At 38.4% G+C, this 16,675-nt stretch overlaps 2 protein-coding genes and 1 pseudogene across 2 annotated transcripts; all 3 read right to left on the bottom strand.

Annotated features, from left to right (window-relative positions):
* Positions 1-358: 358 nt before the first annotated feature.
* LOC131798692 (neuropeptide SIFamide receptor-like) lies at positions 359-4,563 on the bottom strand. The gene is made up of 2 exons (XM_066172830.1): positions 4,312-4,563; positions 359-889 (listed from the first exon to the last, which is right to left on the bottom strand). The coding sequence occupies exons 1-2, from the start codon at positions 4,561-4,563 to the stop codon at positions 359-361; spliced, it is 783 nt and encodes a 260-aa protein (XP_066028927.1).
* A 1,616-nt stretch (positions 4,564-6,179) lies between these two features.
* LOC136283966 (RYamide receptor-like) lies at positions 6,180-7,642 on the bottom strand (annotated as a pseudogene).
* Positions 7,643-13,929: 6,287 nt separating this feature from the next.
* LOC131769276 (RYamide receptor-like) lies at positions 13,930-14,970 on the bottom strand. The gene has a single exon (XM_059085009.2). It carries the CDS (start codon positions 14,926-14,928, stop codon positions 13,930-13,932), a length of 999 nt encoding a protein of 332 aa, XP_058940992.2. The 5' UTR covers positions 14,929-14,970.
* Positions 14,971-16,675: the final 1,705 nt, after the last annotated feature.

Genomic DNA, 16,675 nt, shown 5'->3' with positions numbered 1-16,675 from the left:
CATTTTCCTTCAATAATTATAGGCTGTCATCACACGGAACCAGCTGTCAAACGTTATTCAACAAATAACGCTATGTCAGTATTTGCTTTCCAGTCATTTGCTTAATTTTATTGCCTTTTTAATTCAGATCACGCCTCGCAGGGGACGAAAATAACAAAATACAAAATAAAGACGGTATATACATTACTGAGTTGGATTTAGTTCTGCATGAGGAACAGATCCAAAAGATTTTTCCCACAGTAAAAACTTATTTCCTTACTCGCTTATTAACTTTTTTCCTGTCTTTATTTATTTATTTTATATTTTATAAAAGCTGTTAGCAAAGTTGAATCCGATTCTCTTTCCCTCAGTAACTGGATTAAAGCAGTTCGGTACCTGTGATCACAATAGCAATGGAAAGCTTCAGCGCATTTCTCTCCCTTCTCAAGCGCTGAATTTGAGCGTTCATTGAGTGTTCGCCTGGTCCTCTCTGGGACTTCAGTTTCAAAAAAATGGCAAGATATAGAATAAACATCAGAACGAAGGGAATATAAAAAAATGCAATAAAAAGTGCCATAAAGTATTTTGTCACCGACGAGGAATCGTCAAAAACACGCATCCATTGCCGCACACACTTGTACTCATGATCATATTCGACCAGCTTGAACGCGACCAGATACGGGATGAATGTAGCCATGACAATGATCCACGTGGCGAGAATAAAGAAGCGATACAATTTTGAACTGAAGAGCGGAGAACGGAGGGGAAATACCACAGCTACAAATCGATCCACTGCTATCAGCACAAGGCTCTGAATTGACACAGCAGAGGAGAGATCGGCTGAAAAAGGAGCGAGCTTACACAAAACCTCGCCAAGACGGCCTCTAATGGACCAATCATCGTCATGGAGGATTTGTCGTATCATCAGTTTTGCCGATGGTTTAAATCTGCCGCTCGTATGATAATAGGAAATTTTGAAAAACCCCGCGTGTATTTTAAAGCTGTTTCCGGATCAGAATTTCGGTCATGGCGGCTGCTCTGCGTTTACGTTCCGCCGTTTGCTCCATTGTAGTGTATCTTTTGGTTAGTTTGATAGTCTGTAAACTGGCCGAATGTCCACAGAAACGATCCAGAGATGAAAGATTATCTAAACTGACGGCAGCAAAGACTGCGAACACAGTAAACATCAAAGCAGTGAAACCACTTGGCGATAAGCAAGTCAGCAAGAAGGCTCGTTCGCAAACAACGGGAAGTGTCAAACTTATCAATGCGATGAAATTATTGAATATGGCACTAGCTGCAAACCTAATTCTCCTGTCTAACGACGTTTCACTAAATCCTGGACCAACACAGCCCTCGCCATCCTTGATGAAAGGTCTTCGCTTATTTCATCTCAACATTTGCAGCCTACGCAATAAAACGGACGAACTCAGACTTTTCTGCGACGAGCACAAACCGCACATCGTGACAATAAACGAGACTTGGCTTGATGACTCGTTCACCGACGCGGAAATAACTCTTCCTGGCTACAATGTTATGCGAAAAGACAGAGACGAAAATGGTGGAGGCGTTGCGGTATACATAGCAGAGCAACTAAATTACAGTCAGCTTGACGAAAGTGCAATCCAAACACAGAACGACAACTTTGAATCAATTTGGTTTGAAGTATGCCAGCCAAAATCGAAGAAGATTTTATGCGGAGCAATCTACAAAACACCAGATGCTGACCCAGCGGCTTTTACTAGCCGGGTCGAAGAAATTCTAAACAACGTTCTGACAAATGATGGTGAAATTGTTCTTATTGGAGACTTCAACCTGAATTATTTGAACCCGACTTCTGCGACAAAGCATTTTCAGCAAACAACAAAATCTTTTCATCTGAAACAAACAATCACCGAGCCCACTCGAATCACTGAGGAGACTAGAACTTTAATTGACCTATTTCTAACATCAAGACCAGAACTGTACACCTGCGGTGTTATTCCAATCGGCTTCTCTGATCACTGTGCTATTTTCGGAGTCAGAAAACTCCACAACATCAAGCGCCCTCCGCCTAAAATTATTCAGAGCAGAAATTATAAAAATTATGATCCTGCATTCTTTAGCGACGATTTGAATAAGATCCCATGGGATATTCTCGAAATGGAATCAACGTCAAATGAAGCTTGGATTGTTTTCAAAGATCTTTTTTTGACAGTTGCTGACAAACATGCGCCTGTTGCCACGCGAAGAGTTCGCGGGTTTTCAGTTCCATGGCTAACATCAAGTATAAAAGAATTAATGACAGAAAGGGATTACCATCATAAAAAGGCGATCAAAACAAATCAAGAACTGCACTGGAGCAAATACAAGCGCTTACGAAACACCGTTAGCAAGAAAATGAAGAAAGCAAAATCGGATTATTATTCTTCTCGCTTAACAGAAACCCAAGATCCAAAAACAATGTGGGAAATCCTGAAAGAAATCATGCCAAATAAGAAAAATGCCGGTGTGCCAAAAACCAACAGTTTGTCTGCATTAAAGTTCAATCACTTCTTCACTTCCATCGCCGAAAAACTATGTGAACGATTTCAACTAAGCACTTACATAAAGCCACTAACACCAAGAGTAAATAACAAATTTTCTATGGAAGAAGTGAACGAAATGTTTGTCTGTAATGAACTGAAGAGACTTAAATCAAAGAAAGCCACTGGTCTAGATGGAATGTCTGCAAGACTTTTAAAGGATGCAGCTTCTGTGATAGCCAAACCCATTACTTATATTATTAATCTGACTATTTCAACTGGCGAAATTCCACCTGAACTTAAAGAAGCGAAAGTTACGCCTATATTCAAGAACGGTAAAAGAACCGAAGAAAGTAACTATAGGCCTATATCCGTGTTGCCCCTAGTCTCCAAGGTTATGGAGCGTGCAATCCAAGTACAGCTTGTGAAATTTCTTGAAGCAAACGAAGTTCTGTCAGCGTACCAATCTGGATTCCGAAAAGGACATTCTACCGAAACTGCTGTGACTTATCTCACTGATCAGATCTTGGAACACATGGATAATCAACAAATGACTGGCTCCGTCTTCATTGACTTAAAGAAGGCTTTCGACCTAGTTAACCATAACTGTTTGTTACAGAAGTTAGAGCACTATGGTGTCAGAGGGAAAAGTCTCACATGGTTCCAGAACTACCTAGGATCTCGTACACAACGAGTACGATTTGGACAGGACTTGTCACCAAGCCTCCCCATTGACTATGGTGTTCCACAGGGATCCCTGCTGGGACCACTACCTTTCGTTATATACATCAATGACCTGCCAAGCTGTCTCAAAAACACGCACATTAGTATGTATGCTGATGATACAGTCATCTATTGCTCGGGTGCAAACCCAAAGGAGATAAAGAAGGCCCTTCAAGAAGACCTAGAGCGGGTTGTAACTTGGATGGATATAAATCGTCTGATTCTGAACAAAGAGAAAACAAAGGGAATTCTTTTCGGGACGAGACAAAGGCTGGAAGCCGTCGCAAACTTTTACATCACCATAAGTGGTACCAATGTCGAGATGGTCAGTAAATTCACATACTTGGGCGTTACCCTCGATGAGGAACTGAAATGGAAAATACACGCTGAAGATGTTCACAAGAAAGTATCCAAGCGACTCGGTCTCCTCAGACGAATACGCTCCACTCTTACTTTACAAGCAGCACAAGCGGTATACAAATGCATTATTGAACCAATTTTTAGTTACGCAGACACAGCCTGGGGTGAACTACCCGAGAGCAGTATCACTAGTCTGCAACGATTACAAAATCGAGCCGCGAAAATCGTCACCTGTCAGAAAAGTACAAAGACAGCCCGAAATATTGTAAATTGGCCAGATTTAGAAACACTGCGAAAAATACACAAATGTATTTTAGTATATAAATGTTTACGGAATTTCGTTCCTATATACTTAAAAAACTATTTTAAGGTAAACAATGATGTACACAATTACAACACTAGGCAGAGGAGAAATATTCACCCAAATAAAACAAATCTTGTTCTTGGGGGGCGAACTTTTAAAAATTCAGGGCGTTTAGCTTTTAACTCACTGCCAAGCAGAATCAAAGAGGCAAGTTCTCTAGCAATTTTTAAACGCCTTCTTAAAGGACATTTTATCTGATTTTTTTTTTTTTTTTCCTCCCCTTTTGTAAATTTTAGCAAATTTTACCTAACCTTGTAATCTTATTGTAAATGTTTATATGTAATTTTTATTGAACCCAGGGCCCCTAAGGATACCAGCCTTGCAGCTGACTGGGCTACCCTGGTAAAATAAAGTTGTCTTGTCTTGTCTTGTCTTATGTATCTCTACTACAGTTTTCGGGATCAAGAATATCGGAAACAGTAGGTCTGACATAGCCATGTTCACAATTAGATAGTTGATGGGTTTTCGCATGGTTTTTGTCTTGTAAACAATTATTCCAATAAAGGAATTTCCAACCACAGAAATAATGAATATTACGCAGTAAGCAATTGTGTGCCCAGTCCTCAATGCTGTGGGATTATAGCAGTTCGACGGCTGAGTTCCATTCATTGTTGCGCTCAAGTTCGTGGACATTTCGTAGACGCGTTCTTCAGTCACCGTTAAAGTCAAGTATTATCTTATGGAAGTCACAAACACCTCTATATGTATTACCGCTTGCTGTGGAAGTGATGTGAAAATTTGAATATTTCATTTTGATGATTCACACTGAAACCAATTATTTTAGGTCTTTATTTGGGTTTGTTGTTATAGATCACGAAATTTTGTTTGCATTTTCCAGTTAATAGCTGTTTTTAAAATTGCCGTCGGCAACTATGGTGGAGCCGGAAGTAGGACAAATCTAGAAGAAAGTTTCACAATTTTCTACGTTATCACCTGCTAATTCGTTACCAGTCCACGGGACACTTTTAAGACAAAATAAAAGCGCTTTAGGGCCCGAAAAAACCGAGTTTTAAGTTTTTTGAAATTTTTCTTTTATAGGAATTGGTTTTTACACATAATAAGCTAAATATTTACGCCAAAAACATTTCGTGTCATGGGCACTTTAACTCTAATTACCTAGAATTCTTTAACTCATTTCGGCAGGTGAAAAAAGAAATTGTAAAAGGGATGTTTGAATTTTTAAATTGTTTGGGTTTGTTGTCATGGATCATGTCTTAAAGTGCCTGTGACGCGAAATTTTTTTTTTGCATTTTCCGGTTAATAGCTGTTTTTAAAGTTAGAAATAATCGACCTTAGCGCCTAGCGAGTTCTCCTTAACCAATTTTATGTGCATTGAAAGTAAGATTTGGCGCCTAAAAAGTATCGCAATGAAGCGCGCGGCAAAAACGATCATATTACATAGCTGTGACGTAGAAAACTGTGAAGACACGTCGGTAACTATGGTGGAGCCGGAAGTAGGACAAATCTAGAAGAAAGTTTGACAGTTTTCAACGTTATCACCCGCTAATTCGTTACCAGTCCACGGGACACTTTTAAGACAAAATAAAACCGCTGAGAGATTATCACTCTGAAGCATGATGAAGCACTCTTTACTTTTAGTGTTTGGGCTTAGCCTGTTAAAAGCTACATTCTAGCAAAACTCTTAGTAATGAAAGTCACTTTCAAAACATCAGTATAATCTATCAGGGATCGCAGTTTTCCGCCGACAATGAATTCTCATATAAGTTCGTGGTTAAATCGACGTCGTGCATGTGCGTAAAACAAGGATCGCCTTATTTATTCGAGTAAACGCCCTAGGCGCTTGATACATTTTGAGACCTTCAGAGTGAGCGCTTATTCGAGAAGGGCGCTTATTTGATATTTTTCATTTTCAGCAAGTATTTAGTTTATTTCGCCACAAAATGATAAATAATAACAATACGCGAAAATGTACCATAGGCAGTGAATTTCGAGATTGTAAGGAAATATTTAATAGAGGCTCTCGATTGGGTTAACCGTTAGACTCCAACGCCAAAGCTTCTTCTTTAATTTATTACACTTTGCCGCTACAACGTTTACAGTTCCCTTTCTGATTAACTCCAACTCTAAAGCTCCTTATTTAATTAATAACGCGTTACCGCTACAACGTTTACAGTATTCCCTGACCAGTTGAAAATACATACCGGCTGTCTTTTTCGGGTGCCAAGTCAAAAATTTCCGAAGCAATATAGCGAGGCTCTTCTAAAAGGGATTACGAACAGTTTCAACAAGTCAGAAAAAGAAGGCCAGAGTTGTAAAATGTGGAAAGTGTACTGTCACTAAACAGTAAATCAGTTGATGGATGGGTTAGGCCGCACCAGCTACTTCGCTAGAGTAGTTATTAGGGAGCTTAAGCATCAACGGCAGACGCGGACGGCAGCCGCAAGTTAAAAGTTCTTATTTCTTGCGGTCGATGAATTAGCGTCAAATCGCGCCAGATTTAGTTCCATTCTTTCTCCTGTTGCCGCCCGTGTCTCAAAAACGTCTCTGCTCAAATTCTCTATAAATAGGAATAAAGAACTGGTGGGCATGTTCAGCCACATCAATGCGCGGATAAATCCAAACAGCATGCAGAAGGCTGGGGAGAAAACGATAACTAAGCAACTTCGCCTGTAGGAAAACAACCGATGAGATTCTTGAGACCTTGACGATAATTACCACTGAAGATAAAACATATGCAAGGATTTACAGCACAGTAAGAGCGCGCCAGAAGAAAGGCAATAGTTACAAAGTATCGCATGCCACAAGATGACCATATAGCTATGTTTGATGAATAAAGGGACAGCAAGAGGCAGATGCTGAGTGGCAACCAGCATACGGCGAACACCAAGACAATGGCAACGGACATATTAAGAACATTTCTTTCTTTCTTCAAACGCCGTTCTCTTGCGTTAGTTGATTGCTTCCCTGGAGTCTTCTGCGATTTAATTCTTAAGGCAATGGCAAAATAAAGTATGGCAATCAAAACCAAAGGGACGTAGCAGACAACAAGGATCAATCCTAGTAGGTAGGTTTGCCACGATAGGGACTCTCCAAATGTGTCATTCCACTGAAACACACAAAACAGCCCCTCTGGATACTCGACAACTTTCAGGGCGATCAAATATGGACAATGGACTGCCATGGCGACGATCCAAATGACGAGAATGAAGTACCGCCACTGCTTTGAACTGATCAGTGGGGAACGGAGAGGAAATACTACAGCCCCAAATCGATCCACTGCGATCAACAACAGGCTCTGAACTGAAACTAGAGTTGAGACATCTAAAGTGAATAGACTTAGTTTACACACCGCTTGGCCAAAGGGACCGCTGACAAGCCAGTACCGGCCGTGTTTATCTCTACAAGAATTGGAGGAAAGCTGAAAATCGGGAACAACAGATCGGAGAGTGCCATGTTGACAATCAAAATGTTGATTGGTGTTCTCAGAGTTTTCGTCCTATAGACAATTATTCCAATGAAGGTATTCGCAGCCAGCGACACAACAAATAGCAGACAGTAGGCGACGGTTCCTCCAATTCTTGTCGCTGTGGGGTTGAAGCAGCTCGACATGGACTGTGTTCCATTCACCATTGCTGTCACGTTTGCAGACATTTTTCGATACCAAGAGATCAGGTTTTTCTTCAGCCAACAGCCTTGCGGTGGGTACCTAAACTCGACTGGATGAAAACACAGCCTATCCATCTTATATAGATCAAACTTTCACATATTTAATTAATGAACATACCTAGGAAAATTCTAGAAAATCGACAGTCTTCACCTGAGACCTCTAACTAAGAAAAGTATGGTTGGAATCAGCTGTTGTCCGAAATTAAGCAAACGATATGCTTTTTCAAATATTGTCGGCAAAAGGGACAATTTTCTCAAGTTTATAAGCAGGAGCCCATCCTATATGAGTTTATATAATCATTATCAATATTGTTCCAATGGCTCTAGAAATAGCCCAGCCAAGGATTTTTACTGATATAGAATAACGGTTGACAGCTGGTAGCGAAAAGATCTACAATCTTCTTTTCAATTCAGAGTTTACTTTCAATTATGTTGCCATCGAAAGTTTAATCCAGCCTGAGCTTACTCATTAATCTTGTTGCTCAGTAAAACTTGTTGGAGTTTTAACAAAAAATTTCACGAAGTTGTAATAAAAGGGAAAGAAACAGCCAGGACAATGCCGATTTCCTATATGCGAGAAAAATGGTATGGTTTCATAAGTCATCAGGGGAATTTGCAATAATTTAACAAATTTGCATGACAGAATTCATATGGCTTACGATGTAAATTTTTCCTTTAATCTTGTTTTTGTATTCGAGCAAAGATGATATCTCCGTAGCTTTAACCGACTTAAACGACCGCATACGCTCATTAACTGTCTGTGCTTCGGCGAGACCGTCTATTCGAAATGTAAACATCGCTGAGCGACAAAATTCAGTCCCCGCCGTGAAACCAAAGTACAGGTGATATGACTATCAAAGAAGAAAAAAAGGACGAAAGAGTAAAAAAGAATAAATATCGGTTTCGATGAACCGTATCCCTGAAGTTGTTTTAAGAAAAGGATAATTTCTCTTTCTTTAACCAATCTTTGGCTCTGAGCAGTTCTCGGAGGGGCTACCTTTAGTCTCAATAAACAAAACAAAGCTGATTACTAACAAATAACTTTCATTTACTTTCTTTAGCTTAACTTCCTTTACTGAGTTGGATCTAGTTTTCCATGAGGAACAGATCCAAAAGATTTATCCCACAGTAAAAACTCCTTTCTTATTCGCTCATTAATTTTTTTCGTGTCTTTATTTTGTTTTTTTTTTTATTAAAGCTGTAAGCAAAGTTGAATCCGATTCTCTTTCCCTCAGTAATTAAATTTAAGTAGCTCGGTACCTGTGTTCCATTCATTGTTGCGGTCACGTTCGTCGACATTCAGCCAACAACTCTGAACGCTATCTTTTTTAAAGTGAACGCAGTGATGATTTGCGTAGATATTGTTATTGTTCTAAATTGCATACGTTAGCTTCTCGAAAAATTCAAGAATATCGACAGATGTACCCTGAACCTTCATTTTGATCAGTAAAAGTATCTACAATTGCAGTTGCCTGAGATGAAAGAGTTGGGAATGATCTCATTTGGATAATTGTACTTTAAACTGAGAAATATCATTGGCCTTAGGAACACGCATTATAAATTTGTGCTTCAGTCACTTGATGATAATTGTTGTGGTTGTTTCTTGATCGCTTGTTTGCATACTATTTTCGTAACAGACGATTGACGGATATAAGTTTCCCATCCACGACGAGTCGTGAAAAACTAATATCAGCTAACAGAAAGCGAGGAATGTGTCAAGTTATGGGAATCTTTTTTCTTTTGTGCACGAAAACGGCATGGTAATTGAGGGACGGAAAACGGGGAAAAAGGAAGTTTAAACGAAAGTTGGCTGCTTCCTTCCCCTGCTAGACGTGATCTGAATTAAAAAGCCGATAAATGTTTAGCAAATGACTGAAAGAAAAAACTGAAATAGCGTTATCCTGGCCTCAGGAACAGTTGTTGAAAGTTCCATTTTCTTCTGTTTCCGCACCTTGACGTGTATGTAAAACGCTTTCAATAATAAATTTGTGCTTCAGTCAATTGATGATAATTGTTGTGGTTGTTTCTTGATCGTTTGTTTGCATACTATTTTCGTAACAGACGATTGACGGATGTCAGTTTCCCATCCAGGATAAGTCGTGAAAAACTAATATGAGCTAACAGCGAGGAATATGTCAAGTTATGCGTAACTTTTTTCTTTTGAACACGAAAACGGCCTGATAATTGAGGGACGGAAAACGGGGAAAGAGGTTAAAATGAAAGCTGTCTGCTTCCTTCCCCTGCGAGACGTGATCTGAATTAAAAAGCCAATAAATGTTTAGCATATGACTGGAAAGCAAAAACTGAAATAGCGTTATTTATTGAATTACGTTTGACAGCTGGCTCCATGTGATGGCGGCTTATAATAAGTGAAGGAAAATGTTGCAAGATGTAGTACACAGTATTTTAAAGGATTATAGAGAAACCAAGAGATTCTTTTCAAAAAAACGCTGAGTAAACTGAAAAATTTAACTTTACTGTTTTCTGTTGCCATAAACGACCGCATAAACGCACTTATGTTTTCAAGTTGTAAATATTACTGAGCGACAAATGTCATGCAGTCCCGGAGGTAAAGGCAAATTATAAAGTGGCCGGTGATATGAGTGCTAAGGAAGGAATTGATGAAGTTTAAAAAGCGCAAAATTTCTTGCAGTTCTCGATCAATTTTTTTTTCTTATCTCGGTCAAACCCTAATGTCCCATGTACTTCTTTGATATCTCTTTTTATTTCTCATGCCAAAGAATAAACAGATGTAATTCTTTCTATTGCTCTCAATATATTTTCATCCCTTCGTTCAATAACCATTTGAGACACACTCATTCAAACAACATGTTTACTTCCTTTTAATTGTAAAAATAAATGATTTTAATGATATGTTTTCTGGTATATAAAACAAGGCGCGGACGGGTTAAGTTTACGCGAACACAATGGTCATGAAAGAGCTGTGGTTACGTAATGTGTTTTGTCTTTATTAACTGGGAGGCTACATGTTATCAATTCGATCTTATTTTTTTTCTGATCCTTTTACCTCTTGGGAAAATTTCAACGACTGCAGTCTACAAAAAAATGTTTACAAAATATGTACCCAGTTTTATATATATCAAACGACCATTAGGCCATAGTTATTCCAAATAATGGTTTAAGCCGTCATCCAAATTTTCTTAAAAATCCTCTGAGCTGCCAGTTAGAAGTCGTGCGGTCTCAAGTGACTTTTTTTCTGAGGATTTGTTTTTGTTTTTGTTTTGGTTTTTTTTGCGGGGTCGATTGAGTTTTATCCCGACCTTTAAACTTCGTCTCAAAGAGATTATTCAAAAGTAGTAATAATGAGCCCATTTTTGTTATATACCAGCAGTAAGGCTGATATATTGTGTATCTGCACTAGAAACATCGTAAGCTGGTGAGCTAACAAACTACAAAAAAGCATCTAGGTCAACCAAAGAGAAATCAGCTCAAGAGATTCTTAAGGCCTCGACGACAATTTCCATAGAAAGTGAAACAGATTAGTAATGGTAATGATAAGACTGAGTGGAGTCCAATTCAGTCTGTAATCATACGAGTGATTAACAAAATCGAACGAAAAGCGAAGCGGGAGTCCGATTTGTTAATCATGAGTATGAGTACAGACAGAATTGGAAAACAAAAAGTGAAAACAACAATTTAAGAGAAATGTATTTACGTATAAAAGAGGAAAAACAAATCATTACTAAGAAAGGTAGTTCAACGCAAGGCGTGATCTGAATCTAAAGGTAAACATGAATAAAGCACGTGATAGAATGGCGAGTACCAAACTAGAATAATTTAGTGACGTTGAATGACATTTGACAGCTTGTCTCAGAATCATCACGTTTGAGAAAGAAAGTTGTTCTAAAATAGAGAAGTTAAACGTGACGTTAACGGCAAATAGTATTGCAAAAGGTGACTATGCAACGTTTTCCGTCTGCTTTCAGCTTTTCGCAGTTTGAAACGAAAATAATTCACACAAGCCACGAACACGATTACTGTTATTCTCTAATTTTACTCAAGATATTTTGGAGGATTACAGCAAATATGAAAACTCCGTTGCTGTAAACGTCTTAAACGACCGCATACGCTCATCAACCTTCTGTGCTTCGGCGAGGACTATTCAACTGTAAACATCGCCGAGGGACAAATTTCAGTCCCCGCAGTAAAACCAAAGTGCAGGTGATATGACTATCAAAGAAGAACAAAAAGACGAAAGAGTAAAAAAGAAAAAATATCGGTCTCGATGAACTGTATCCCTGAAGTTGTTTTAAGCCAACGATAATTTCCCTTTTTTTAACCAATCTTTGACTTTGAGCAGTTTTCAGAGAACTACCTATATTCTCAATAAACAAACAAAGCTGTTTATTAACAAATAACTTTCATTAACTGTATTTAGCCAAACTTCTTTTACTAAGTTGGATTTACTTTTCCATCGTAAAAGCTTAGCCTGTTAAAAGCTGCCTTCTAGCAAAACTCTTGGTAATGAAGGTCAATTTCAAAACATCAGCATAATCTATCAGGAAGGGATTTAGCTTATTCGAGGCGGGCGTTTGTTTGATTTCATTAATTTTCAGCAAGTATTTAGTTTATTTCGCCACAAAATGATAAATAATAACAATACTCGAAGATGAACTATAGGCAGTGAATCTCGAGATTGTAAGGAAATATTGAATAAGTTATACTTCTCTTAGAGGCCCTCGATCGGGTTCACCGTTTGGCATAAAAATCAGCCAAAAAATTTAGGCGTTAGGCGGAAAAATTGACAAATTTTAACCGTTAGTCGCAAAAAAAAAATAAAAGTAAAATTTTCTTAGTAATCACAAAGAATAGAAGTTACACGTTAGCAGTAAAATGGCCGACATTTTAACCGTTAACCATCGCCTTTTGAAGAGCCTCCTCCTAGACACTTTTTTTTTGGCAAGCAGGGGGGTGGGGAGGGGGAAGCAGAAGGAGAGGGGAGGGTGCATAATCGAGGTGAGGCGTTAATCCAATAAATACGGTACTTGAGAGGAATAACTGTAATAACAATTTAGCTTATGAGAGAAAAACCAGTCCGCATAGCTTTTTTCGATGTTATTTATTTCATCTTGGATTTAAATCAGACTTTATTTTTTATCATCGCGTTATAACAGCTTATTGATCGAAAAAGATCTTTCATTTACAGGCAGAGTCCAAAATATTGAAAATAATTGTTATATAAACATTAGAACCGGAAATCCTGAAGCGAAAGTTCAAACAATTGTTGGGGCGTTTGAAGTAAACTAGCTTGCATGAGCAAACTAGACAAATGGTACCAAGAATTTTGGTTCACAAGAAGCTTCTTTTTTAATTAATTACACGTTGCCGTTACAACGTCTACATTATTACCTTTCTGATTAAATCCAACGCCAAATCTTTTCTTTAATTTATTTCACGTTGCCGCCACAACGTCTACAGTATTCCTTTTCTGATTAACTCCAACTCAAAAGCTTTAAATTATTACACGTTGCCGCTACAACGTTTACAGTATTCCCTTTCTGATTAACTCCAACTCTAAAGCTTCTTCTTTAATTTATTACACGTTACACGCTACAACGTTTACAATATTTCCTTTCTGATTAACTCCAAACCTAACTTCAACTGATTTCGGCGACAATTTCAACTACGACTAACAACCATTAACCAAAAGCTACGCGCTTAAATCTCATTTGAAAGTGGGCAAAAGTAAATATATAGTTAAATATGAATAAGATAATGTCGCAAATTAATGACATTACAATTTGGGAGAGACGACTAAAGCTGACGTGTGTTTTAAGGAGATCCCACATTATCTCAATAACGCCTATTGTCACTTTGCATGAATAGTTGAAAATACATACCAGCTGTCTTTTTTCGGGTGCCATGTTAAAATTTCAGAAGAAATATAGTGAGGCTCTTCTAAAAGGGATTGCAGAACAATTTAAACAAGTCAGAAAAAAACGACCGAGTTGTAAAATGTGGAAAGTTTACTGTCACTAAACAGTAAATCAGTTGATGGATGTTTACGGCGCACCAACAACGTCGTAAGTGTAGGTATTAGGGAACTTAAGCATCAACGGCAGATGCGGACGGCAGCCGGAAGTTAAAAGTTCTTATTTCCGGTGATAAATACATCTTTTTGGTCAGTTAAATTTGGTACAAAATTCAAAAACAAATACCTTAAGGTCGATAAATTAGCGTCAAATCGCGCCAGATTTAGTTTCATTCTTTCTTCGGTTGCCGCCCGCGTCTCAAAAACGTCTCTGCTCAAATTCTCTATAAGTAGGGAGAAAGAACTGGTGGGCATGTTCAGCCACATCAATGCGCGGATAAATCCAAACAGCATGCAGAAGGCTGGGGAGGAAACGATAACTAAGCAGCTTCGCCTGTAGAAAAATAACTGATGAGATTTTTAAGACCTTGACGATAATTACCACTGAAAATAAAACAGATGCAAGGGTTTACAGCACAGTATGAGCACGCCAGAAGAAAGGCAATAGCACCAAAGTATTGCATGCCACAAGATGACCTCATAGCCATGTTTGATGAATAAAGGAACAGCATGATGCTGATGCTGAATGGCAACCAGCATACGGTGAACACCAAGACAATGGCAACGGACATATGAAGAACATTTCTTTCTTTCTTCAAGCGCCGCCTTCTTACGTTAGCTGATTGCTCGCCTGGAATCTTCTGCGACTTAATCCTTAAGGCAATGGCAAAATAAAGTATAGCGATCAAAACCAAAGGGACATATCTGGTAACAACAAACAATCCCAGAAAGTAACTTTCAAACGATAGGGACTCTCCAAATGTCTCATTCCACTGCCACCGACAAAACAGCCCTTCTGGATACTCGACAACTTTAAAGGCGATCAAATGTGGGCAATGGACTGCCATGGCGACGATCCAAATGACGAGAATGAAGTACCGGCACAGCTTTGGACTGATCAGTGGGGGACGGAGAGGAAACACTACAACTACAAATCGATCCACTGCCATAATAACCAGACTCTGAACTGACACTAGACCTGAGACATCAGAAGTGTAGGAACTCAGCTTACAGAGCACTTGGCCAAGGGGACCGCTGATAGGCCAGAAGCCGCCTGTGGTTAAAGTTAAAAACAACCGTGGAAAGAGGAAAATCGGAACCAACAGATCGGAGATGGCCATGTTTACAATCAAAATGTTGATTGGTGTTCTCAGAGATTTCTTCCTATAGACAATCATCCCTAAGAGGATATTTCCAAACAAGGACACAACAAATATCAGTGAGTAAGCGAGGGTTTTACCAATTCTTGTTGCTGTGGGGTTGAAGCAGCTCGACATGGACTGTGTTCCATTCATCATTTTGGTCACGTTTGCCGACATTTTTTCAATACTAAGAGGTCAGGTTTTTCTTCAGCCAGCAGCCTTGCGGTGGGTACGTAAATTCTACTGGATGAAAACAAAACTATCCATCTTATATAGATCAAACTTTCACATGTTTAATTAATGAACATACCCAGGAAAATTCTACAAAATTGGCAGTCTTCACCCAAGACCTAACCAAGAAAAGTATAGTTGGAATCAGCTGTTGTCCGAGATTAAGCAATCGATATGCGTTTTCAAATATTGTCGGCAAAAGGGACAGTTTTCTCAAGTTTATAAGCAGAAGCCCATCTTATATGAGTTTTTATAATTATGATCAATATTGTTCCGATGGCTCTAGAAATAGCTCAGCCACAGATGTTTACTGATATAGAATAACGGTTGACAGCTGGTAGCGAAAAGATCTACAATCTTCTTTTCAATTCAGAATTTATTTTTAATTATGTTGCCATCGAAATTTTAATCCAGCCTCGAACTAACTAATTAGTCTTGTTGCTCAGTAGACTTGTTGGAGTTTTAAAGAAAATTTTCACGAAGTTCTAACAAAAAGGAAGGGTACAGGACAATATAAGGCCGACTTCTTATGTGCGATAAAAAATGGTATGGCTTCATAAGTCACCAGGAGAACCTGTAATAATTTAATCTTTTAGGTTAGGCATTGAGTCAGTTAAAATAGGATTGTCAAGAACAAAAATGGTTTTGAATTCTCTAATTATTTTTAACTTTTTGATATGGTTGGTACTGGTGAAAACGAGGAAAAACAAGTCATTTCTAAGGAAGGTCGTTCCACACAAGGCGTGATCTGAATCTAAAGGCAAACATGAATAAAGCACATGATAGAATGGCGAGTACAGAAATAGAATAATTTAGTGACGTTGAATGACAGTTGACAACTTGTCTCAGAATCATCACGAATGAGAAAGGAAGTTGTTCTAAAATAGAGAAATTAAAGGTGACATTAACGGCAAATAGTATTGCAACAGGCGACTATGCAGCGTTTTTCCGTCTACTTTCAGCTTTTTTGCACTTTTTGAAACGAAAAAATTCACACAAGTCACGAACAAAATTACTGTTATTCTCTAATTTTACTCAAGATATTTTGGAGGATTACAGCAAATATGATATCTCCGTTGCTGTAAACGTCTTAAACGACCGCATTCGCTGATCAACCTTCTGTGCTTCGGCGAGAACTCATCAAATGTAAATATCGCCGAGGGACAAATTTCAGTCCCCGCGGTAAAACCAAAGTGCAGGTGATATGACTATCAAGGAAGAACAAAAAGACGAAAGAGTAAAAAAGAATAAATATCGGTTTCGATGAACCGTATCCCTGAAGTTGTTTTAAGCAAACGATAATTTCCCTTTTTTTAACCAATCTTTGACTTTGAGCAGCTTTTAGAGAACTACCCATATTCTCAATAAACAAACAAAACTGTTTACTGACAAATAATTTTTATTAACTTTCATTAACTGTCTTTAACCAAACTTCTTTTACTGAGTTGGATTTAGTTTTTTATGAGGAACAGATCCAAAAGATTTTTCCCATAGTAAAAACTCCTTTCCTTCCTCGCTTATTAACTTTTTTCCTGTTTTTATTTTGTATTTTTCTTATTTTATAAAAGCTGTAAGCAAAGTTGAATCCGATTTTCTTTCCCTCAGTAACTGGATTTAAGCAGCTCGGTACCTGTGTTCCATTCATCTTTGCGGTTACGTTTGCCGACATTCAGCCAAAAGCTCTGAACGCTAT

Source organism: Pocillopora verrucosa, chromosome 10 (genome assembly GCF_036669915.1).
Source record: "Pocillopora verrucosa isolate sample1 chromosome 10, ASM3666991v2, whole genome shotgun sequence".
NCBI lineage: Eukaryota > Metazoa > Cnidaria > Anthozoa > Scleractinia > Pocilloporidae > Pocillopora > Pocillopora verrucosa.
The sequence above is the reverse complement of the archived record's forward strand: the minus strand, read 5'-3'. Positions and strand labels throughout refer to the sequence as shown.

Coding starts and splice junctions, on each gene's coding strand:
- LOC131798692 (XM_066172830.1), bottom strand. CDS start 4,563: ATGTCCACGAACTTGAGCGCAACAATGAATGGAACTCAGCCGTCGAAC. Junction 890..4,311: donor TCCCGAAAACTGTAGTAGAG/ATACATAAGACA, acceptor ATACGACAAATC/CTCCATGACGATGATTGGTC.
- LOC131769276 (XM_059085009.2), bottom strand. CDS start 14,928: ATGTCGGCAAACGTGACCAAAATGATGAATGGAACACAGTCCATGTCG.